Source organism: Rhyacophila brunnea, unplaced genomic scaffold (genome assembly GCF_057557595.1).
Source record: "Rhyacophila brunnea isolate RB1 unplaced genomic scaffold, BYU_Rbru_1.0 scaffold_16, whole genome shotgun sequence".
NCBI classification, from domain to species: Eukaryota; Metazoa; Arthropoda; class Insecta; order Trichoptera; family Rhyacophilidae; genus Rhyacophila; species Rhyacophila brunnea.
In genome coordinates this window covers 3,629,654-3,657,159 of record NW_028232816.1, presented here as the reverse complement: position 1 = coordinate 3,657,159, position 27,506 = coordinate 3,629,654, and the positions used below count along the sequence as shown (strand labels likewise).

General features: G+C 31.4%; 1 protein-coding gene across 6 annotated transcripts in view; it reads left to right on the top strand.

The window, feature by feature from the left end:
- The window catches only part of Dh44-R2 (Diuretic hormone 44 receptor 2), a 515,631-nt gene that overhangs the window by 205,795 nt on the left and 282,330 nt on the right, over positions 1-27,506 (top strand). For 3 of the 6 annotated variants that reach the window (XM_085944029.1, XM_085944031.1, XM_085944034.1), the window contains exons 2-3: positions 4,298-4,428; positions 10,212-10,553. In XM_085944029.1, the coding sequence (XP_085800155.1) occupies positions 10,295-10,553 (259 nt within the window). In that variant the 5' untranslated portion in view covers positions 4,298-4,428; positions 10,212-10,294. Of the gene's footprint in view, positions 1-4,297; positions 4,429-7,222; positions 7,425-10,211; positions 10,554-27,506 lie in introns of those variants that run through there. The other 3 variants (XM_085944030.1, XM_085944033.1, XM_085944032.1) reach the window with 3 other exon arrangements.

Below are 27,506 nucleotides of genomic sequence, written 5' to 3'. Positions count from 1 at the left end.
CGAGGGTATTAATTCTTAAATCGTGTAAAGACGACTAAAAAACGTTACCCATTTACTTGAAAAAGAAAACGTGTAAATGAATATAATATTATTGTTACTAATAGAACAATAAACAGGACATTAAATGGACGCATGTTGGATTTATATGACAAATTATATTTCGTTCGGCACTCGTCATTTGCACAATCCGCGCATCGCCTAGCCACGATCTTTTTAGACCATGCCACAACTGAGGTATAGCCTTAATCTCGCTTCTTTCATATTATATTGCCCACCCATCACTGAACGGTTTGCCATTTTAAGCTATTATTTTTGAGGCAATATAGCAAGCAGCTGTTATATTTTTGAAAGACTGCCTATAATACATTTTATTAGATATTATGTTGATTGAATATTTCTATTTCCATTCTTTTTTAGTACCTTTCAAAAATACATTTATTTGTAAAACTTTAAAAAATATTATAGGTAGGTATTTTTCTCCCATCAAAATCATCTCGCATGCTATAGGTTTTCCACCACTGTTCTAAGCGATCATCAATCATAATAAAGAAAATACAGGTAATATTAAATTAAAATCTCGACAACTTACTGTCAGTCATCTTATAACATGGTTTTGTATTATTTAATGAACCGTGTTATTAATTTAAAATTGAAAATAATAAAATTATTACAAAATATAATATATTGCTTGGCTGTATTATATGAAACATTATAAAATTATTTAGCTGATTTTATGTAATATGGAAAAACGGATTTACATGTTATTAATACTATCAACTTACTGAGGAATACTTTGAACAGAGTTTGAATTGAAATTTTCCAACTAAACTTTATTTATTTTATATAAGCGGCATCTAATTACAAAAAGCGACAAGTCCACAATTTAATATTATGTTTCAACCTTCAATTATTTGTTTTAACGTGAGATTATTTTTTTCGTTGTATTCTATGTCGAAATTAGAACCAAATGGCAATTTTTTTCAGCCGATAAACTCTTAAATGTAATAAATATATGCAAAATAAAATTAGACGTCGTGCTACTTGTACCTTACTTTTTAATTTATTCCGCATAAGGCACATATTTGCGTGGCACTGTCATGAGTTTACCAGATGCTACAGCATGAGAGACGCCCTTTTCAATATTAAACGTTCCTTTATTGGTTGACTTAAACACGCGCAAAATCAACCAAGCTTTAAATAATACGAAACACGGACTTGGCGGTTTTTGTAAAAAATCGAGGCTCAAAATATTTTTTTTCGTAGGATTATGTCGTGTTTTGGAATTTATAGATCAATACATATTGTCTAAAATTATACAATGAATACGTGCGTATTTTTTTCTCGATCTTAACCAAATGTGGACTTATCGCTTTTTGGAATTAGACGGAATGAAGAAGTTAATTATAATTTGTTAATATAAAAAGTTCATGACATGACATCAAAATAAATACGGGGTAATTAATATTATGAGTAAACAGATACTTAAATAAAAAAGTACATGGAAGCACGCAGTGCGAATTAGGTAGAACCTGTCTAACTCACGTAAGTGGAATATATCAATATTCGAAGCGATTTGATTAAACACAGTTATTACTCTCTTGAATCTCGTAGGTCTCTTCTGCGCCTAAAACATTTTTGCCTGTTATCACGTGGGATAACATGCGCCTGTCAATTACCTATGTAGTCGCAGCAATGATTTATTTTGGATCGTAACCGTGTCGCGTCGTGTCAAGCCTATCAGGCACCATCAGCGAGGGGTGCAAGACTAGTCAATGCGCTCCACAAATATGTAGACATTTTCAATGACGTGCGTATTTTGTTTTTAATTTTTTTTATTCTGTGTGAAATTGTACTTGTTTTTTTCATATTATTATATCGTCGGTGTTTTGTAAAAAGGGCGAATTAACCAAAATGCTACTTTACAGGAGGAGGATTTTTAACTTTTGACATTTATTTGTTTTTTACCTGTAGATGATTATAAATATCTAAAAAGTTTATAATAAAGCTTAGAAATAATACTGTAATTATAATAGGTATTATTATATAATATTTTAAATGGCCTAATATCTCACATTTGCTTTTTATTTCGTAATTTTAATTAATTTAATTTTAGTCGATTATCATTTTTAAGTACTTTCCTGTAGAGATAAAAATTCGCCGTTTTTACACAACAAAGCTAGTGGGGTACATATTGTATTTTCATTAAAATCTCGATTACGCCAAAATGGTTGATTCGCCCTTTTTACAAAACAGCGACGAATTATATATATATTATATTCTCTTCTTATCTCTTGTGATGATAATATTTGTTATTATAATGTAAATCTCATGTTGTGAACGTCTTGAATTAAGAATTATTATTTCCACAATGTTTTGTTTTCATAAATAAATAAAAGTTATTGCCCTCTCAATTAGTGATATCAATGTGAGGTTAACCTTGTACCTTGGAAGAACAAATAATGCATTTACTCGATTTCAAAGGTCATTTATTATCAGGGACACGCGAATGTTATTTCCATTTATATCACGTATGAGTCGGAAAAAATGACATAAGAGAAAGTCAGTCGGATCTATCATGTCAGATAATACCTAATATGTCGATTAAACCTATTATTGTAAATAATAATATCTTAAAGTAAAAGAAAATCCTCTCCACCACAAGACCGTACTTCAACTCATACGGGGGCCGGATAATAGATCCACTCTCAAACCTGCTTCAAACTTGTTTTTTTGATGTTTTGTTTTAACTATTACGTTTGAGTATTTTTGCGACTCGGGTTTCACCTTTCGGCAGCTTTGAAACCTAGCCGGTAATTATTACTATTTAACTAATAACGGTAATACCCAAATTCTTACACTATTATGTATTTTTCTTTGGTATAAGAAAATGACGATTTACTCGTGCAAAAAGCATTTTTTTTTTTAAATAAATGAATAATATTTTATAATTAACTATTTCTTTTTTTCAACGAATAATTCACAAGATTTAAGAATATACCATTCTGATTATTGAACATACATAATTTTGTAAAACACTTTCGGAGAGAGTATATTATAACATAACCAATAAAATAAATCTTTTTTGAAAAAAGTAAGCCACCCCAACGGGGAATCGAACCCTGTATCTCCCGGGTTTACGCCCCATCCGTCGCATTTACCAATATGCTACGCAGTGACATACTAATTGCGACAAATTTTAACTATTGGTCAATTTTAATACCTACTCATCAGCGCTCTTCCAAATCAACTTTAAGTTATTAGCAACTTCAAGTAAGTTACATCATAAAAAATATTGGAGAAATCCATGACGTCGGTTAGTAATTGAAGTAATAACTATTTACTTTGATTTAATAAAACAAAAACCGATTGCTAAAGTAGCTTAATTTAGAAGATCGCTGATGAATAGGTATTAAAAAGGCCAATAGTTAAAATTTGTCGCAATTAGTACGTCGCCTTGTAGCATAGAGGTAAATGCAACGCACGGGGCGTAAACCCAGGAGATGCAGGGTGGGGTGGCTTACTCTTTTCAAAAAGTTTTTTTATAATACTTTTTCTCAGAAAGTGTTTTTCAAAATTATGTATGTTGAATAATATTTTAGTATTAACTGTCAATTTATGGTGGAATTGCATTGTATTATTTTATGAATTTTTAATTAAATAAAACACAATTTTTTTTAGTACATACTTCATTTTATAATTATTTTTTTTGTACCGGTTTCGTCCTCTTCAAGGGGACATTATCAAATCTGATGAACTAATGAATAATAATTATGATCCGAATCAAAGAGCAAACTTTTTTTTAAATCTGGTGGGGATAACTTTGATTTTAAGTAGCTAATTTAAACTTTAGCGAAAATTTTAAATTTTACTTCATAAAATTCTTTTTTAAAAAATATGCCACTGTAAAAAAAAACTACGGTAAACAAAATGTAAAAATCATAAACACTTTAAATCAAATCAAATATACATGTTAGAATTGTAAATATTTTATGGGGTTAATATTAATTGTAAATATTTTTACATAGGTAAGTAAATATATAATAAATTTAAATGCATTTTTATCAAGCTTATGATTTTTAATATGTGGCGACACACAATATTTTATTTTATATTTTATTGCCATCTGGTTGCGATCGACGAAAGTTTTTAGTAACACATTTTTAGAAATTCATGGTAGATGCCTGTATATGCCTTTAGATGGCGTTGAAGTCACATTTGATCGAAAATTGAGGCAAAGAATTCGCCTTAACTGGAATAATATTTCAACTAACTAATTTGTATTTTGTTTTCTTTCTAGGTCCATTTCGACGCATTGGGGTGTGTAGCAGAGAGACCGAAACAGAATTTCATTCTAATCCACACTCTAATATAGTTCAATCACTGTCACTCTAACCTAAAAACCTTACAGTATAGGGATAAAAAGATAACGTAAGTTTACTCAAAGAAAGTAACTATGCTTACTAAATATTGTGGCATCAAATTTAAAAGCCTAATTAACAGAAATACGTGACGTGTTCCCTATAAAATAATACATGGTAGTTAAACCATTCTATTGTTGTTTAATTTAATAAAACGCAATTTTTTTTGTACAAATTATTCCACTTTTAATCAATAAATTAGAACTGGTTCCGTCCTCCTCAGAAGGACATTTTCAACTGAATACATTTAAAAAAAAAAACAATATTTATCAAACAAAATCCAAAGCGATAGAAATAATATAACAATAGGTACATAAATTATCCGTCCAATTATACCTTCCCAATAACAAATTAATTTAAAATTAATGAGGTTGGACATTAATATTTCATACTTCATCAGGGGCACTAAACAAATTATTTTAAAATATTAACAAAACATAAAATATGAAACAATGTCGTATGAAATATTAATGTCCAACCTCATTAATTTTAAATTAATTTGTTATTGGGAAGGTATTATTGGACGGATAATTTATGTACCTATTGTTATATTATTTCTATCGCTTTGGATTTTGTTTGATAAATATTGTTTTTAAAAAAAATGTATTCAGTTGAAAATGTCCGTATGAGGCGGACGAAACCGGTGCTAATTTATTGTTTAAAGGTGGAATAAGTACTACAAAAAAATTGCGTTTTATTAAATTTAACAACAATAAAATGCAGTTACACCATGAATTGACAGTTAACAAAATAAAAGAAAATAAATCATTCTACAGTGAAACCAGTGACGATCGTCATTGGTTGTGCATGGATTTACTGCGGACAGTACCGCGGCCATAACAAGAATATGTAATGAACAATATGTAAACAAATTGTATTATCGTGCAAGTTACAAAAATGTATGCATGGATCAAAAAAGTTCAGAAGCTTCTGAATTTTCACGCAATAATTATTAGTATTTGCGGATGCGCACGCGCAGTAGAACGATAGTGGCGAACCTGTCCGTTTAAATAACTTATAGATGTTCCAGTATATAATTTTTTTTTTTTTTTAATTAGAGTCATTAATTATTTTTGTGCTCATCTTTCTTTATTAGAAAGTCTCTGTAAACTCATTCAATGCACACTTGACTTTGCGACGACCTCAGTCTTGGGTATCTACTCCTGAGACATTCCTAGACGTGAACAATTGCTAATACTTTACATCCAAACATAGTTCCTAGTGATACACTCGATTAAGACCGAGTATAGTACGGGGCGGGTGGTTTGGAGGTGTCTATTTTTGTGTTGTTTATCGTATATTTAGTAAAGTTGCATACCTCTAGTTGAAGTTATACAATGAAAATAAGTGTAAAAAGATTTATTCCATGATATGGAATTCAACAAATACAACGATTCATCATAAAATGTATCGGTTTGTTTTAATAATCAATCTCGAAAGGAAATTGTTTTAATCAAATTTATGGGATCTGGCGTAGACTACTGGATGTAGTATAACAAAAATACCTGCTCTGCTTCAAAACCTTCGTCCATAGCAATGGCTTTTACATTTTACATAGGGTTACTGCCAAACGTTGGTAAGTCTCGAAATCATGTTATGGAGTGATTGCAATTTGAAAGTTTGACATGTCCTATAAAATTAGGCATAATGCTAATTCCTTTGTGTTTTATGACGTGCATGTTCTATATGAGTTGCCTAGAGCCATAACTCACATTTTGCAATTTTGTAGTTTTTGAGTTAACTATACCAAGTGATTTTAAAGGCATTAATCTATATAAAGAAAAATAGTTGGCTATCAAAAGTCACGTTAAGCCATGTGAAAGTTAACTATTGGTGTCATTACATACATTATTAAATGAATAATGTGAGTTCTGTCTACATGGCCTTTCTACCCAATCAGGGAGCTGTATTCCTCATAGTGACTTGTATGTCTGCAGCCTTGGGAGTATTATAATATATATTTTTTTAAATAATGTTAATCGACTCACTCACTCGTTAATGTTCAAGGCAGTTCAATACTTTTCTTATAATTACAAAAAACAGTGCTCTAGTGGATTTTGGCGATTATGTCAAAACGAGATTTTTGGAATATGTGAGTTATGACTCTAGGCGACTCATATATTGGATATAGCTTGATTTTATTTTTATAGTATTCATAGTTATATATATCTTTACATTAGAGCTGAAAGTCTGGAAGTCACATATTTAATATTTTGCAAGAGAGCAGTTTTAGCATAGTTAATCTAATCTAGTTAAAATACTCACTCGCGTTCGGACTAAAACTCTGTATGTTGGACTTCCGTACTTTTGCAATTAATCTTTTTGCTATATTAGCTTAAAGTAAAAATGACTTAGATCGGACATCCATTCTTTCAACTCTAAAGTATAATAGTTGGACTACCTTCGTTTTAGAAATAAGTATTATTTTAAAAACCATGTGACATTGGACTCCCAAAATTTCAGTATTAAGAGAACGTGAATACACAGTTAAATCTGCATACTTAACTTAAAAATGATAAAAATGTGACTTGCGCACTTTTAACTCTAATGTATAGATATATAGATCCGTTGATAACTATTAATGCTTAAAGCATCGACTTACCAACTTTTGGCAGCAACTCCACATTTAATAATGTTGTGGCTTTAATGAAAACGATGAAAGAAATGGTACTAAAATTCAGTCACAATATTTAGTTACTAGATCTAGTTACTATATCAGTGTAAACGCTTCGATATACGTCTCAGTAACGCTAAAGCTTATCATCCCAAACATAATGCAATCGGTGTTGGTACGACGCTAAGTGCTAGCTACCACAGTAGGTTAGTACGATGCGAACACTCTACAGAAGAGATAGAGAAAACAATTAACTCACAAGCATTATATTTTCGTACAATATACCTACGAATGTCTAAAAAAATATAATTAAATTTATAATTAATTTCTATGTTGTGAACAGTGTACGTATAACAGTTACAATGTGAACTAAATGCGCCCTTAAATAAATGGTAAAGTATTTTAACAGAGTTATCAGTGAAACAAAAATTAAAACTTAGTTTTTTTCAGACATCTAATAATATTAATAATATATAAGTGAATAAAGACTTCGTAAGTCAAAAATATTAGTTTCAAAAGAGAGAAGTTGTTTAAAAAATTAAATTACTTTTGTGTTTCTGTAAGATAAAAATTATTATGCAGTAGTAATATTAAATTAAATATCCACACGCTTATAAATTATAGTTATACCTACTCATTAAACTTCTGATTAGGTAATTGTTTTTAACTTTGCATATTTTACACATTGATTATCTTAGTTTATTAAAAAAAATGTGTACTACTTCGTGAATGTCTACCTACGTTTGAATTAATCATAACATTCATAACTCACCAGAGATGTTGAAGAAAATCTTCTTGTATAGACATGGAATCTAACATATTTTTACATAAGCTCTTCTCTCTTCTTGGTCGTGCACTCATGGCTGAGGATCATGACCACATTTAAATTTCGCCATCCTTTGAGCGACCAAGACTTTCCATCCTTCTCGATCTTCCGCTTCTCTCAGGGCAGAATGGATGGTGCCCCCAGTCAGCTCTTTCACTTGGTCGCTCCATCGCGCAGACGCTCTTCCTCTGCTTCGCCTTCCCAATTCATCCCGACGCATTCGGCGCCAACACCACATCTCAAAGGCATCAATTGCCTACCGTTCTCTTGCCTTCAGGGTCCACGACTCGACTCCGTATAGGAATATCGAGAACACTAATGTTTGCACAAGCATCATTTTTGTGGCAATCGAAATTCCCCGATCCTTCCATATAGTGGTAAGGCGTGTCATCGCATTTTTTGCAATTTGTGTGCGCCTTCTTATTTCCGCTTCGCATCCGCCCTTTCCACTGATGGTCAATCCAAGATATACAAACTCGTCGACTGTTTCGAGGTTTTGGAGTGTACTTGGTGTTGGTAGAAGGTTGGCCCGATCAACAACCATTAACTTGGTTTTATTCCTCTTAAACTCTTAAAAGAAAATTAATTAAGTTAATTTTTGGCATAAAAAGTGTCTCTTATAGAAAAATCACAGAAGGCTCTATCTGGAAAAAAGATTCAATATTTTGATTAGAATTGTTAAATCTAAAACTCGTAAATGAATTAAAAGTTAGCCATGTAAACTTGAATCAATATACAATACAATTTGAATACACTGAAGAAAATAATTTTCAATAAAGAATGCTACATTATACCTACATTAGGTATTTAATTTATAGATGAGGATAAAATCGGTAACCTCCATTTAATTTTTTTATCAAAATGTATTGTATATTCACAATATGTCAAATCCAAACGCCGTTTGTTAGTTAAATATAAATAAACTGGAGATTAATTACAATGACATAAAAAGACTTTTTTTCACTATTTGATTTTTTTAATTGTTTACTAAAATGTAAGAACAATTAATAAAATATTCGATTATTTGCAGTTCTAAATGTAGTTGACAGTTTTTTTGCGATTTTCTCAAAATTGATGAGTTTCCTAACAGCTTCATAATTTAATAATATACCTACATATTTCAACGATCGTAATTATGCATTTGCACAATATTGCAATATATTAGACAGATTTTGTGTTTGCGCAGTGCGCATAAGCAAAAACCACGTCATTTAGATACGTTCAATGCGCTCGTACAACGTAGCCTTATTTTGTATGGTTTATTAACAAAAAATATTACCTTCTCACTAATATATTTTTAAATGTTAATAATATCTAGAAAATTACAAAAAAATATTATGTGTTCGCTGTTTTGGTTAACTACAAATCACTATAATTATTAGAATAGTAATTCAAATTGCATAATCCATGAGTGGATATTTGTATCTATTCCTGAGTACCAATAACAGAGTTAAAATAAGAAGTAAATAAATCCATAAATTTAACATTATGTATAGCAGGATGGCCAAGCGGCTTACACGTCGTTTTATCATACCGTGGGACCCAGGTTCAAATTATTGGTGTGGCAAATACGCTTTTTTTTCAATTTGTGTTTGGAGTCAGAGTAAGGACCGTATAGGTTGAGCAAGTGGCTAACATTCATTTGTCGTAAACACAAAAATCTGTTAATACAAATCCCCACACTGTAGAGGCCCATATTAAGATCCTATTAATATTATGATCGGATATTATCAAAAATGATTAATATTACTTAGTATTTATTTTTAATTAACGTATTTACTTTGATTACCTGCTTTAAGTCTTCAGTACAGTTATGTGATTAGGCGCGTACTGGCTGAGCGAGCAACCTTGCGTGCTCACGAGGCAGCTTCGCCATAGATAATATACGTAAAAGCCTTGCGAGGCAAAGTGCTCAGTCAGTTAGTACGCGACTTACCCAAGGCAATCTCACGCGCCGCCTTGCCCAAGCTTTGCTGCGACCGATCTAATCGTTCTCGGTTTATTGGCGCTCAAAGGTGCTGTGCGCGGCTACCTCGCGTGACGTTAATTTCGTTGCGAGCTGCTTTGCGCAGCAATTTTCGCGAGGCTGCTTGCTCAGCCAGTACGTGGCTATTAACGCATGTTTACAACGTGACCATAACTATGTATGTAGATTTTTCCATCTGCGCAGTTTGTTAAATTAAAAAGTCACTTAACTTTGAATTGGTTCACGTTGAATATGACTACGTTATACGCAAGCGTTGAACGCAAAAGACATTTTAACACCAAGATTAAATCTTAAATGGCGAATAGACTATTTATTATTATTAAGAAATAATACCTAAATGTAATTTTTATCAATTTTAATACGCAGCAATTTCATGATAAAACACGAAAATCTTGAAGACCTCAAATTAATAATAAATAAAACAGTGTTTTAAAATTACGTGATCCAACATGGCAGACCTAAGCGATGTTGGGTTGGAGTTAGCTGACCCTCATTTAATGCTGGGGGAAGATGTGTCAGCGGAGTTGATGAGTGTCGTAAACAAGAGCCAAGAGTTGGCATGTCTGCTGAACGGCATGAAGGAACAAACCCAGGGCTACTGCCCGACTTCCTGGGATAAAGTTTTGTGCTGGCCGTCCACTCCACCAGGAACTGCGGCCATTTTGAGGTGCTTTGCTGAGCTGCAAGGAGTACAATACGATTCAACACGTGAGTAATTTTTCATAATAGTATAACATTAATATTATAAGATTCGCGCTACACGAACTGATTTTGAAATCAGGTAACGGTTAGTTTGTCCCCAGTATAAAACAATCACAATAATGCAGCACCTAGTTGTAGTACCTAAGTTATATTACATAAAAATAATATAATTTTCCTAATTTTCTACCTATAAATGTATGTAGGTATATATTATTATAAATCGATTGTCGTCCACTTGCCCAATCAAACAGACAATGGCACAAATACAATCAAAGAAAGGCTGCAACTAATTTAGAACATTTCACGCATACAACATATACATACAATTACACGTAAACACAATGTAAAAACTAGTATCATACCATCGCGTGCCCTGCGGATGTAGGTATTGTAACCTAAAATCCTTACAGCGATATAATTTTTGTAAATATATAAATTAATTTACATGCGCTGAATTCGACACAAATGGTCTCTTAGTAAAGACACTAACTCGTATCACAATAGTTAAATTTATAGCCCGAGTTAGATTCACGGTTAGGCACTACTTTACTATTTTAATGCCTGTTGTCTTTTTTCGTAAAATATCTATTATAAAAAGGTAAAATATAAATGTAATATTTTTGTTCAGTAAATTACTGAAGTTTAACAATATTCAAATTCACGTCCTGCAAGTACTGTCCTAGTAATTTTTAGTTACCTATCATTGCCTACTTGCCTTCAACAGGCTATGACCTATGGCTACAACCCTTTGCCACTATTACATATTCTATAATAATATGTAACTTCAAACAATCTGTTATGAAAAGTGTTAAGGTTAGCATTCGGTACTACTTAATGTCCAATCGACGCAAAACTTTTATAAACGAGTATATAGAATTAGGTTCACTGTCTGTATACATACTACCTGTAAACCATAACTCGAAGATGTCAGTTGGTAAAACTGGTCACGGTCAGCTAAAAGGGCTTTATACCCTCTCTCTCCGAAACCTATAAGCTTACAAAACCTGTCGAAAACACACAAAATAAAACTCAATGACTGAAAAACGATGCATTTAAAATAAATCCACTAGCACGGATAAAATAAATGTTATTTTACTTTTTTTATTTATTCTAATAAAATTAAGGGGTCATCATTGAGTAAATCATGACGGTCTTTTGTGGGTGGGACGGGACTCTTATGAAAAAGTATTCACTCGAAAAATTACATACATTTTATGGCTTTTTTGAAGGTTCATTTCCTATTGAATAATACAGGTATGACGTGGAGTTGTCAGATTGGTTTTAGGTAAGATATATATTCTTTATTTCAAGGCACTGCCCTAATCTTGAAAAAGGTATTTCATACCATCTCAATATTCACACCCTTCTAATATAATATTGACTATGATTTTACTCTACTCAGTATTCAACCAATATCTTAGAATTCAAAGGCCGGCAACCTTTCCCGATAGAGGACGCAATGCATTTGATTTATTTAATTTTAAAAGAACATATTATATTGCACAGGCTTGAGAGTGGGTCTATTGTTTGTGAACCGCATCAGTTGAAGTATAGCCTTATGGTGGAGAGGGTTCAGAAAAAATTCTTGAGACTCCTTTACTTCAGGTTGTATGGATACTATCAACGGCTTTATCCAACTGACTTTCTCTTGGTATGCTTACATACTGCAGTCTGCAATTTAGAAGAGATCTTTATTTAGCTACATATTTTTTTCAATTTATACGAAGTATTCATGAGAACTCTGCCATTCTGGACAGTGTTGACCGATGTATTCCTTATAACTATCTTAGAAATAGAGAGTATACGTTGTTTCTCCCAAGGTGCAAAACCAACCTGCCACTGATAATGCCAATTGGGAAGGCGATAACTGTGTTCAACCAAATTGCTTCGGGTGTTGATATTATATTCCACTTACGTGAAGGTGAGTTTAGGTGGACGCTATTTTATAAATTCTTAAAATAGGGTCTCCTCAGTAAACTCGGTGTACTTCTTTGAACTTTTATAGATGTATAATTGTATTTTCACTGCTTTTGTATGTTTATATTATGTTCTCTTTTTATATTATTTTCATTTTTATCGTTTTTCTTATTATTTTGTCTTTATTATACTGATTCATATCATGTAATGAACATAATAAGCTTATAATTTGTAATGTCCACAATATGTTACAAAATAAATTAAATTGAATTCAATTGAATTGAACAAAACAACAGTAGGTACATAGACTACAATTATAAGAAGAATATAAAAAATATCACTCCCCATCAAAACCTTCCAAGTCTTATTCATGCCAAATGGTTTCTCTTATTACCTCCTCTAGCCAGTAACGTCCGGCGAGGTAGCAAAGTCATACGTTGCTTAGAGATAGCAAATAAAGAAACGAATACAATTATTATAACTTGTGAGAGCAGTTAGTAGCGGTTATCCATGAAGCAGACGATGCAGTCGCTTTCATCAGGAAGTACCAACATCTTAGTTAAAACAATTAATAATGAAATCATAAAAAATCCTGGCAACTGTCATCTCCCGACAAGTGTGAGAGCGAGAAGATGTATTCTCCTTCTTTGCTCAGTATGCTGGTTACTGGGCATCGTCTGTTATTTGGGACAAATAAACACCTCGGAATGGTCGAAAACGGCGATATTTATTTGACTTATACTTTTGGTTATTACATTTTATACAATTTTGCGGAGCGCGAAATGTATGTGCTTAAAATTCCAATCTCTAGAAGCATCTGCCGCCAAATTTGTGCATTTTCGACATCGTTGTCAGCGAAAAGCGTTACCCTTTCCGCTGCAAGCAATCTCCCACACAAAAGCAGCGTACAAATGCAACGTTGCCAGTATTTTTTATAATGGCGTTCTGACAAACAGCGTTGCCGGATATTTTTTTCCTCGTAATCGACCATTACTATGAGTCAGCTCAAAAATGGTTCCGGCCTCTCTAGACCCCCAGAGGAGACATCCCCAAACTGGAACAATTCGGGGGTGTGACACAACCAATCCTCTTTTTGTATTGTAATAATCAATGGCGGTTTATCGAACAGGTAAAATTTTCACAAGGGGGCCTCCAAATCTATCAGTACTTCAGACCTCTATGTACTTAAAACATAGCTGTTTGATAGTTATCTTCAGATACTTAAAAGAGTGTTGTTGAACTTATCTGATAAAGGTAGCTAAAAATAAATAACAACATAGCTGAGAAGGTATGTACTAATAATATTACAACGTTTTTCTTAGCTCGTATTCTTATTTGTCCGATGGTTCTTTGTCCGGTGCAAATCTTGCAATCGATTTTTAACTAACTTCCCGACTAGCTAGATATTTGAAACTTTTAGAATATATCAGAACACGATGCCAATGCATTTTTTAATACTTTTAGCCATCTTTAAATAAAATTGAATTCATTTTCAATTAATTCTGTTTTGTATGAAAAGCTATTTCGACACCATTATTGGTTGCTAGGGATCTGGGGTCCTAGCAACTAAATTATTAATATATACGTGCGTTACTATGGAAATCAATATGATATTTCAGTATTATTTCTTTCAAGTACAAATTTTTATGATCGTTTAAGCTAGTCAAGTCAAGTTTATATGATTCAACAGAAAATTTAAAAACGTTGTATATAGAAAGTTCTTTTTATCTTGTAATTATTTAACTTAATTTGAGACCAAAAGTTTAAAGGGGGCGGTATTCTAAGTCAGTCTAAGGGCGGTACTTTATCTGGGGAATCACCTCCCCATGTATATTTTTGTTGTCGAAAATTAGCAATACTGACAGAAGCTCGTGACATAATATTCTTCGCGTGTCGCGTTACCGGTCCCTGCCCTAAGTAGGTATTTGTATTTGATCACACTTTCAAACACACGTAGATTCATTTTCCAAGTTATGACGCTAGTCATTTTCTTTGGAAAAATGACTTTCAAAATAAAATAATTGTATTTAAGAAAACATTCTACGAAGTATTGCAGTTGCTGTATTATTTGTTATCATTGAATAGGTGATTAGTATATCTTTCACGCCACATCTTAAATTTTATGTTATCTTACTAACTTAATGAATCATTTTATAACTTTGAGAGCAACGAAAAATATTTCTCAGAACATGTTATTCTAATATTACTTTAACCTTAGAAATGTCTTGCTTTTATAAACCTATATTTAAATAAAATAGTATGTCAAATCGTACTTTTAACAACAACTATAACGCGAGATCGTACTCCGAAGAGATTTCAAATTTTAAAAGAAAGTATTCAAGCTGTAAATTGTATTGATCATCTGATTTTAAAAAGAGACTTCTACAACTTTTTTAATTATATCTATGAAGATATTATATATAACGTTTTAACTAATATGAAAATAGGAATGGATCTATCGCACTCCGATTCCCCCGACTTACTATTCAAGTTCAAATTTAGCAATCAATTAGCAAAAGTGTCCACAGATTCACTTTCATCTATACAGCAGAGTGCTTAGCCTTATGCGAAGCCACTAAAATTGCACTTAATTACAAAAATAAAAATATCAATATTTTCACAGACTCCTTAAGTCGGATTCACTCGCTCGAAAATCCAAATTTCAGCATCAAAACTAATGGCTAATTTCTTAATATTAAAACTAACATTTCCAAATTTAGCAATAGTAACGAACACGGTACAAATATACAGATATACTGGATTCCAGCACATAAAGGAATTAATGGCAATGAAATTGCTGATCGATTGGCAAAAAAATCCGTAAAATACCCATCAGAAAATATAAGAATTCCATACACAGATTTTAAAACCCAGTTTAAACAAACAATGAGCGAAAATAACGGTAAATATTTAGAAATTCTTGGGAAAGAAAAAGGAATACACTACTATCAAAATTATTATAGTGGATCTCCTAAAACTTGGTTTAGTAAACAATGTAAAATAAAGCGAGATGTAATAGTGAAAACAGCTAGAAGCAGGAGAGGGCATTACAGTCTCAACGAATCATTGTACAAAATTATAGTGGTAGACAGCCCTCAGTGTCAGTGTGGGCATCCCACTCAAGATCTTAACCACATTGTCTGGCAATATGATGCCTATGGCCAAGAGAGAGAGGTGTTAATGAATAAATTGGGAAAATACAGGTTATACCCTCCTTTCATGATTAATTCGTTCCTGGCAAAATCAAATATTTCAGTTATGAAAATTGTAGCTACATGAATTTCTCAAAAAATGTAATGTAAATGTCTAGTGTGTAGCGTAACAAAAATGTAATTCTGTATTATTAATAATGTAACTATTTATGTCTGTAGTTAAAAAAAAGTGTATGTATACTTTTGTAAACCATTGTAAAGCAGAATAGCCTTCCATTCAGAGAAGAGCTCAATTATTGCTTCAAAAAAAAAAAAAACACTACAGTATTAATTTTAGGATAATATCAAGGTAAATTTTACTCTATAACTAACTATGTATTAATTAATTTGTTATAAAACTTTTATATATATAAGAAATATATTATATAAAGTAAGTGTTTAACATATTATATACTTAATAAAAACCGTAATATCGTAAAAACCTCAATTCATCCACTTGATTTTGATAATCATGCACAACTCCACAGAATTATTAAACTCATTATTCCGTTGTACCTAGTCACACAAGCATTTTGAATATATTAGATTGATTAAGACAAGATGTAACTTGCCGGCAACACCGAGTTGAGACCGTTTAAGGCTATACCTCAGTTGAGGCATGGTCTAAAAAGATTGTGGCTAGGCGATGCGCGGATTGTGCAAATGACGTGTGCCGAACGAAATATAATTTGTCATATAAATCCAACAAGCGTCCATTTAATGTTCTGTTTATTGTTCTATTAGTAACAATAATAATATATTCATTGACATGTTTTCTTTTTCAAGTAAATGGGTAACTTTTTTAGTCATCTTTACACGATTTAAGAATTAATATCCCCGTCGCCATCACGAAACAAATTGACGTGTTCACAGCTCGAAGTTCGCTCTCCAATTGCCAGCGAGTGAAAAATTTCGTCGCACCTATAGTTGAAAATTATTTTCCGTTTCACTGAAGTACCGTCTTAACGTAACGTCACATTAAGTGTAATATTTTATTATGTTACGCATTAATATTTATCCATAATATTGTATCATAAAAAGGAGGGTAATATTTAATACTATTTTGACTGGGTTTAGGGTAGGTAGCATAATATTGTTGTAGGGTTAAGAATATTAAGTTTGCAACATGTCTTGAGGCAAGGATCTACGTCTTTATATGAAATAGGCCAAATAGTATTTTACAATATAACCTAGCCGTAAAAGCCCCAAGATAGTATTTTCACATACAATGCTTATAACTATAGATAGAACATTACGTGAATTTTTTTAATGTGAAACATACAATATACTAAAAAGCTTAATGGAAATATTGGAGTAGTGGAAAATGGGAGATTTTTCTGTTTGAGGTGAATATATTTTACAACGTTTTTCTTAACTCGTATTCTTATTTGTCAGGTGGTTCTTTGTCCGGTACAAATCTTGCAATCGGTTTTTAACTAACTTTCAGACTAGTTAGACATTTAAAACTTTTAGAATATATTAGAACATGATGCCAATGCATTTTTTTAAATACTTTTAGCCATCTTTAAGTAGAATTGAATTCATTTTCAGTTAATTCTCTTTTGTATGAAAAGTTATTTCGGAAGAAATCCGTAATCCTATCTACTATTATTGGTTTCTAGGGTCTGGGGTCCTAGCAACTAAATTATTTAATATATACGTGCATTACTATGGAAATCAATATGAATGTTAAAATGATATTTCAGTATTATTTCTATCAAGTACAATTTTTTTGATCGTTTAAGCTAGTCAAGTCAAGTATACATCGACTACCTCATGGAATAACACACTAACTCTAAATTATCAACTTTTCAGGAGAGCAAAAAAACCATTCAAAAAAATGTGTAGCAAAAGCCGTTTATTATGTGCAAATATTATTTAAATTATAATTTATATCTTTAAATAGAGTATCATTTAAGCATACAATCAACTTTTGCAAGACAATAATTTGGGAAATAATACCCTAAATGTGTTTTTCCACGTTAAGTTTGACAACTAAAATATTACATCTAGATTTGGTGTGATTTTTCCCGTTTATATATTTTTAGAGGGTGTATATATCTATACTTGGTGTGTTTTTCCACGTAATTATTTTTTTTTTCATAAAAAAAGTACCACGTAACTTGAGATGGTGTTTTTTTTCATGCTAATTCTGAAAGATAATCTTAAATATCTCGACTTAGAGAGATTTTTGTTTTGACTTTTACGGGGAATGACATACTATGTGCTCTTAGTGTTTTCTCTCTCGATGATATTTGATTAAAACAAAAATATGTTTAGATATTCTGATGGAATATGAAGAGATTTTTTAATTAAACAATATTTTATTGCAATAAACTGTATTTTAACCATTCAGTCAGTTTGAGGAAATTGTTTTACAGAACATAATATTATAGTAAAATAATTGCAAAGTTACTTAATCAATATTCCACTCAACATAATAATGATTGGTAGTATAAATTAAGAAATGATAGGATAGTTTGTTACCTATATATTTTACGTAAATTACGTTGCAGCATTATAAACGTTATGTAAATTAAACTTTTTTTAAATTAAGTATAGGAAAACTATCATATAATATACAACTGTATTCTTAAAATTAGATTTTAAATATGTAAAAATAGTACTTATAAGACTTCTATACTTCTATGCAGCTACTTATTTATATCGCACCTCACTTAGCTGTTTGTAGATGCCAAAGGTAACAATTAATAGCCATCCTATCATGAACAGTGAGATTATAGATGGCATATTATTTTCTCTTATAATGAAAGACTCATACTTCACTTTGTGACACAGTTAAAACTTTTGTAAATCAAAACATGCTGTAACAGTTGTAATGTGATTTTCTTTTGCACGATTTATATCACCCTGTTTCATCTCTCTCGAACGTTCTGTAAATAATAAATGTTGCTGATAATCACTTTATTTTTTATTAAATATTTAATTTACTCAATTATTGTTTCCGTTCCTGTTCAGACGAAGAAATACGAGAAAAATATTCCTTTATATTGGCGTTCAGTAGCAATTGGAAATTGATATTGTTTTGATCCAAATCATATGCTATATTGGGGAAACATTTTCACCATATTCAAATTCTTGTCTTAATATTCTTTTTGGCTATTTTTTCTAACATAGTGGGATTCTTTTCTTATGAAATATATTATTAACATGTTCAATTATACTATTTTTTTTGCTTCCTTGAGTGCATGAGAACGGTTGTTGTACCTGCCTTGACTATACAATAGCAATTCTGACTCTTCCTTTTTTTAAAAGCACTCACCACCCACATATTTGAAATTGAAAGTGTTTGTAAAAACATAGTTTTACATACTTTTATTATTTCGTTATAGCATGACAAACCATAAATAAGTGCTTTTAAACGTCTTAAAGAAGCTGGTAGTTTTTGGGTTTTCTTTTGCACTGACTTGTCATATCGTAAGATGTAATCCCATTGTTTCTCATGATTGCCAATAGTACAAAATGAATCAAAACTAACTTGACGTTCGGATTTACTCATTTTTTGGGCACATATTTGAATTGGCAAGAATTTTTACATAGTGCTTCCATGGTATTCAAATATTCTTATATTCATTCACATATTCTTCACCTGAATTGAATGCTTTTTTGGCTTTCTTCCTTTTACACAAGTCTTAAATTACAGCTCTCTTCTTATTCTCGATTCAAGTGTGTCAATTTATAGTGAAAATACTTTGTACAGATGCACTAAGTAGGTACAACGTCATGTCTGATGACGTGATGTCTACAAGTGCATTTATGTTTCAAGGTGGAAAAGTACTGACAGAAGTATACTGTTATTTATTATGCTCTAAAATAGAGCGATATATTTCATTCTGTGTAAGATCTGCTGGAGATTTCGTAATTTCTTCGATCAAATCATCAATCATTCCCAAATCTCCTCCAAATTTTTGCGTCATAATGGCACACTGGAAGAACAACTAAAACCCGACAATCCAGGATCACTAGGACTATTCGGAGTCTTCAGATGGGGATAAAATCAACCTGGACTATCCAATTTTCACCCAAACATGCAATAAACCTTTTAGACTATTTTTACTACCATATTTATCATAAAAGTATAGTAAAAAGGTCAACACATGTGCAAAAATAGGCAAGTATTACCTTATTTACTTATCACAAGTCGTCATGGAATCAATACAAGAAGAATAATTATTGTAGGTTGTAAATTGGAAACTAATGGTGCAAATATGCATTTATATGATGCTTACTAATGATAGGAAGACGTTATAGTTTATATTACGAAACACAGAATATTATAAACATTGAAAATCCTGTAGGAGCCAATAGTACAGACAGAATATTTAAGGTTGAATCATTTATAATTATAACCTAAAAATGTGTTGTCTGAAATAGGAGATTTATTTTTTTATTGTTTCCATCCTTTATTTTATTAGTCTCTTGAGCTTATTGTAATATTCGCCGAGATCTAGTTGGCGACATATTAATTAAATGGAATGGTTCATAACTTAAATCCATTAGAATTTAAATTCAAATTCCAATAGTACCTACCATAGGCCGATAGTATTAATAATAATATTAAAATTAGTCATTTGTACACAATAACAAAAATAATATAATTTTACTGTCACAAAAGCAATTTGTGATAATGAAAGTAGGTGCGATTCATTACAAAGGATAATGATTTTTCAATACAGTGTTGTTATATGTTGATAAAGGCGAGATTTGAAGGTGAAAGTTGAATTAGTGTCATATTCCACGGTGAAATCATAGTTAAATGATACACTAAAATGATTTGTGTAGGGAGCATGTATATTTTTTCCGAGTAATAACACACCAACTACAAGTGGATTATTATTCCATGTAATTTAAGATTTTACAAAAAATGTTATATAATCATAACTCTACTTACGAGTATTATTTTAAACAGTATTTTGGGTGTTTTTCGAGAAAAAAATCCAAAAAAAAATTGGCTGGTGTGGTATTTTTTTCTATGCAACAATAGCTCAAAAAACATAAAACACACTATTTCGAATTGGTGTGTTATTACATGAGGCAGTCGACATGATTCAACAGAAAATTTAAAAACGTTGTATTTAAAAAGTTCTTGTTGGTTGTAACTATAAGTTGTAACTATATTATTCAGATAAATATTTCCACACACCGATAGCACGATTGCCGAATACCATACTCAGTTTTAACCGGGCGCATTACACGAGGTTCTAAATTTTGATTTTGAAATGGAATATTACAAAACTAAATCCATTAGAATTTAAATTCAAATTCCATCAAGTACCTTCGGTTGATAGTATTTATATCAAAATTATTATACTACTTTACACCAATTATTATAGTACGAAAATATCGAAATTGTAGTACTTTTGGTGTATTTTTAAATGTTGAAATTAAATCCTTTAAATAAATAATTACAAGATATCAAAGAACTTTTCATATACAACGTTTTTAAATTTTCTGTTAAATCATATAAACTTGACTTGACTAGCAAACGATCAAAAAAATGTACTTGATAAAAATAATACTGAAATGTCATTTTGACATGTCATATTGATTTCCATAGTAACGCACGTATATATTAATAATTTAGTTTCTAGGACCCCAGACCCCTAGCAACCAATAATGGTGTCGAAATAACTTTTCATACAAAACAGAATTAACTAAAAATGAATTCAATTCTACTTAAAGATGGCTAAAAGTGTTAAAAAAATGCATTGCCATCGTGTTCTGATATATTATAAAAGTTTCAAATGTCTAGCTAGTCGGGAAGTTAGTTAAAAATCGATTGCAAGATTTGTACCGGATAAACAACCACCGGACAAATAAGAATACGAGCTAATAAAAACGTTGTTACATACATTTTTTCCGATATTCAATCATATGGTATTTTGGGCGTTCTATACATTTTCAATATCGTATATATTATAAGTACGCTGACCATAGATTATAGATTCGTTCATCTTTCACGTGGACGCCATCTACGGGGCGCACTTTTCAACCAATGAAAAAAAAGGCGCGTAATTAAAAAAAAAATAATATATAAAAATCGAACAAGCCTGTTTATATTATATTGTCAAGTTTTCCCGTTCATAATAATAATACATCATACCACACGTCTCACGGACGCATTATAACGTTAGAAACACTATGATAAAGTAAATTTCACTCGAAATGAGCAAACATTTGATAATTTTGCAGTCCCCGGCACCTATACCAGTTGTGGCGAATCTATGGCACGCGAGATGATTTTGCAAGGCACGCGTTTGAAAAGAGAAAAAATATAATAATAAGAGATGACAGATCGCGTTGTATAAAAAATAGTAGGCAAATGCTCTTCAATAATAATGTAAATATATGATTGCATATGTCGGTCCGTCACCGACCGATACCATTATTAGTTGTTAGGGGGTCCTAGCAACTAAATTATTAAATACTATAATATGCGTGCGTTTCTATGGAAATCAATATGGAATGACATTTCATTATTCAGTATTTCTATCAAGTACAATTTTTTCTGATCGTTTAAGCTAGTCAGGTCAAGTTTATAAAATGATTCAACAGAAAATTTAAAAACGTTGTATTTATGTAAAAAGTTCTTTTTATCTTGTAATTATTTCTGTATAAAACTATACTTATGTTTATTATCATTATTATTATATAAATCTCATGTTGTGAACGTCTTGAACTTAGATTTGTTATGTCCCCAATGTTCTGTTTTCTTAAATAAATAAATAATATATTGAAGATACTTTTTTATTTATGTTAATACATACGTTTAATTGTACTGTTTTAAACATAGAAGACGCTGAAAAATCAAATAATTTTTATAAATTTAATAAAAAATCACGCATACTATTATATGGTCGATCTATCACACATAATAGTATCGCACTAACCTCACCAGGCAGCGGGGAATGCCGCGCCGCGAACCTTTGATTTTGATCGATTGACAATGCTTGAGACCACTGTAGAAAGAGAATGCCTTACCTGATCGGACCAATTCTGCTGTCAATTTGTGCGTAAATAACCAAATTAATTAATACATTAACAAACAATTTCATTTATATCTACAAACAATGACTGCAAATAAGTAACAAAAACTTGGTGAAGCTAGTAGTAGTAATTCTGGCAGACAGTTTCAAAATTGGTGGACCGAAATGTATTGCCTAATTGAAAAAAGTGAAAAAGCTAATTAACACGACGTGTGCTATGTTATGTGAGTGGTATCTAGAACATCATTAAAAAAAACTATTTTTCCCAATGAAAAACTGCTCGGCACGCTAGACAGTCGAAAAATAATATTTGAGAAATTTTGGCACGCGTACGTAAAATGGTTCGCTAACCCTGACCTATACAATATTATTATTATGTAGTTGACACCGCCGCTTCAGTTTGAGGCGCAAAGTAAATAAATAGAATGACAATCACACGTCAACTCGGCGCGATCCGACTTATGTAGCCTGTCATCTAGTGCTAGTCTAATGTTTGTTTACTTCTCTTTCGTTGTGACATTTCACATTGTGTTTTTTGAGATTGTGAACGATTCTCAGAGACGATTGTGGCTCGACATTAATATCAAAACTTAGTGGGTGAGTCCAATAAGCAAAAAAAATACAACGGAGAGGGTTTAATAGAAAAATAATTTCAAAATAAAAAGATTTTTTATATACTACGTTTTTAAATTTTCTGTTGAATCATATAAACTTGACAATTCAATGTATTAATAAATACTTTTTTTTGTACTTGATAGAAATACTGGATAAATATAGAATACTGAAATGTCATTTTGACATTTCATATTGATTCCCATAGTAACGCACGTATATATTAATAATTTAGTTGCTAGAACCTCCTTAGCAACCAATAATAGTAAGTCGTAAATATTACTTTTAAAGATTTTTTTCCGAAACATATAAAACAGAATTAACTGAAAATGAATTCAATTCTACTTAAAGATGGCCAAAAGTATTAAAAGAATGCATTGTGGTTGTGTTCTGATATATTCTAAAAGTTTCAAATGTCTAGCTAGTCGGGAAGTTAGTTAAAAATCTTGGACAAACAAGAAAAAATTTGTACTAAACACACAAGAATAAATCTGTACCGGACAAACTAGAATACGAGCTAATAAAAACGTGGTAAAAAGTGTTTATAGCGTAATAATCACAAAACAGATAATAAATATAATTCCGATAGGCTACGATATATTTTGAGGCAGGGTTTTAAATGTGTGTGTCCTACGAAAATAAACAACGCATTATGCATGTGCAACAGTGTGTGTAATACACCAATATTAGAGTAGCCGTCGCGTAACCTTGCCATTTGGAATAGATTTTTTGAATTAAAATGTGATTAAACCAATCAAGTGGAATTTACTAATACAATTATACGACGTACGTGAGTTATTATGTTTTCGGCAACGGATATCCTTACCAATGGCCCCCGATCCTTCATGTGGTCCAGTGGAAGGTTTGTGTCAGTAATAAGACTCGATGGATCGATAATCTTCAGAGATGTTTATTCGTCAATACTCAATTGACAATTACATGGTGTATTAATAAAAGGGAAAGAACTCAATAGAGTTCGATCCGTAGTGAAACAACTCGGTGAGCAGAGATGAATAATTATGTTTGAACAAGTTGATTGGTCCGAGTTGAATAAATCCAAGGATCATTTACAATAGTATTAATATGAAATAGTAAGTAAGTAATATTAGTGATGCTTAATTCATATACAAGGGTGTATATGTGTGTAGTACACACCTAGATAGGGTGGATAAATTCGGGTTGATCAATAATATAATATTGAGTAGGTAGTATAGTAGTATTATATAATATAATATAATAGTACAAACTTGTACTTGATATGAAGTAAATAAAAAACAAACAAACAAATATAGAATACTGAAATGTCATTTTGACATTTCATTTTGATTTCCATAGTAACGCACGTATATATTAATAATTTAGTTGCTAGGACCACCGCCTTAGCAACCAACTTTTACTACAGTCTTTTACTTTCTACGGATTTTTCTGAAATAACTTTCCATACATAACAGAATTAACTGAAAATGAATTCAATTCTGTTCAAAGATGGCTAAAAGTATTAAAAGAATGCATTGGCATAGTGTTCTGATATATTCTAAAAGTTTAAAATGTCTAGCTAGTCGGAAAGTTAGCTTAAAATCGATTGCAAGATTTGTACTGGACAAAAAACCACCGGACAAACAAGAATACGAGCTTATAAAAACGTTGTAATAAAAACATACTTATGTACAACTTTATGCAGAAAAATAAAAACTCGAATACAAAACACAGCACGTGACCGAAAATGTCTACGACTTTCGGGAGCGCATTGAATAGTCTTGCACCCCTCGCTAATGGTGCCCGATAGCTTCCCTTCGCGATAACTGGCAAAAGTGTTTCAAGAGCAGAAAAGACGTACTAGATTCAAGAGAGTGCAAAGTAAGCATTCCTTGTAAAAGGCAGTCGGAAACTAATAATTTGACAAATTATCGAAAGGAAAATAGTTACATGACTAAAAATAAAGACATCGAATAAATTTCTTCTGGATGCGTTCTAAAATAAGCTTATAGGAAACCACATATATGTTGATATATAATATATTCTAACATCGTCATTAGTTAATAAATTATTTGTTCACAGTTTTCACGTTTCTTTATATGTACAGTCTTTTACATCATATTTTGTAAAAAGTTGTATGCCTAAAATAATATATTTCTCATATATCAAATAATTAGATTTACTACCCAATTGTTGGAGATAATTCCGGTCGCAACCCTGTATAATGAAATATATTGGGACACCTTAGAAAACTACTTTATAAAAATCAATAAAAAAAATATCCAACGATGAACACTGAAACGTTCTGATAAAATCTCATTACTGGCAGCATGGGGTCCCGACAAAACCGGCCAAAACAATTTAGAAATGAAACAATTTTTATTTTTACATAATATTATAATATTTCGTCGTCAATCTGACAAAAAGGCGTAAGTTAAAATTTAACTGATTTAAGTTAAGAATGGAGAAAAAATATAGCCTTTGAAATACTTACTTGCACACGTGTTAAAACGGCATATCTGAATTCCTCTGTCAAAAGCTATCAAAGAATAACATAAATAGCTGTATAATCAGTTATTTCAAGATACACAAATAAAAAAACATACGAATAAAGATATAGTTTAGTTATAGTAAAAGTTAATACGAATATATAAAAATAAAGATATAATAATTACAAGATAAAACGAATTTTTTACCACGTTTTTCCACTGTCGAATAAAGACCTACCAATAGCTCTCTCCACTCTTCTCGGTCCCTAGTTCTTTGCTCCCACATAGATCCACCGAACTTTATGAGAAGAGTTTTACGGCGTCCCTGTGGGCGTTAAGTGGAAGTTTGTATTTACAGATTTTGTTTTTACGAGAAATGGATGTCAGCCACTTGCTCAACATATTAGATCCATACTCTGACTCACACACGAATTGAAAAACAATATGTGTACTTGCCAGACCCAGGATTTGAACCTGGGATCCACGACGCTATACTGGGCCGACGCTTAATCTGCGCGGCCATCGTGGAATTGTCATTTTCCAGATAATTTGTATTAAATAATTACAAGATAAAAAAAACTTTTTATAAGCCATGTTTTTAAATTTTCTGTTGAATCATATAAACTTCACAATTCTATGTATTAATAAATATTTTTTTTGTACTTGATAGAAATACTGAATTAATATAGAATACCGAAATGTCATTTTGACATTTCATATTTATTTCCATAGTAACGCACGTATATATTAATAATTTAGTTGCTAGGACCCCCTTAGCCACCAACCAATAATAGTGTTTTACTTTTCACGATTTTTTTTCCGAAATAACTTTCCATACGAAAAACAGAATTAACTGAAAGTGAATTCAATTCTGCTTAAAGATGGCTAAAAGTACTAAAAGAATGCATTGTAATCGTATTCTAGTCTGAAAGTTAGTTAAAAATCTTCAATCGTCCAATACAAATAAATCTTGGACAAACAAGAAAAAAATTGTACTGGACAAACAAGAATACGAGCTAATAAAAACGTTGCAATAATAATAAAAATAGTAGATATTCCAGGTATTCCATTTTCCATTCCATTTTTTATTTTATTTTCCATTATTCCACTGCAGGCATGTACTGAAATATGACTATATTCTAAAACATTAGAGTGAGAGGTTTAAAATAATACTATTTTATGTAATAAAAATACTTCAGGCAGTCAACAAATGTTTAAAATAAATATAAAGGATAATAAGGCTTCAAAATTATATAAATAGATTATCTACAACGTTTAAGGAATCATCATGGAAGGATCATGCTTTGAAAATGCAATTATAGCTCCATTTTGACCTACGCTGTGCATGTCCCCTCTTAAATAACGATTGTAATTATTTATCAGTAGGTAATTCTTACTTAACTTCATTATCCGGCACATATTAATTTCAGGCATGTGCAATCGAATTTAATATTCAGTGTAGGAGAGTAAAGTACCGAAGTAGCTAGTGTAAATCTTGAGTCACTTACAATATTCATTACTGGTAGGGAAATGAATTCGGTTCCCAGTCGAGTTGCATGCTATTCTAACTGATTCAGGAAGTGCTTACGCCAGTGGTTTACAAACAGTTTCGTATTACGGAACCCCTAATGTATAATAATATTCTTTCACGTCGCCTTGAAAATAGTAAAATTTGAACAGTACAAAAAAAGCTTTCAGAATCACACAGAAGTCGAGAATATTTTGAACATACTGTAAAAATAAATTTAGGGTTGGCAACCGGGTGGC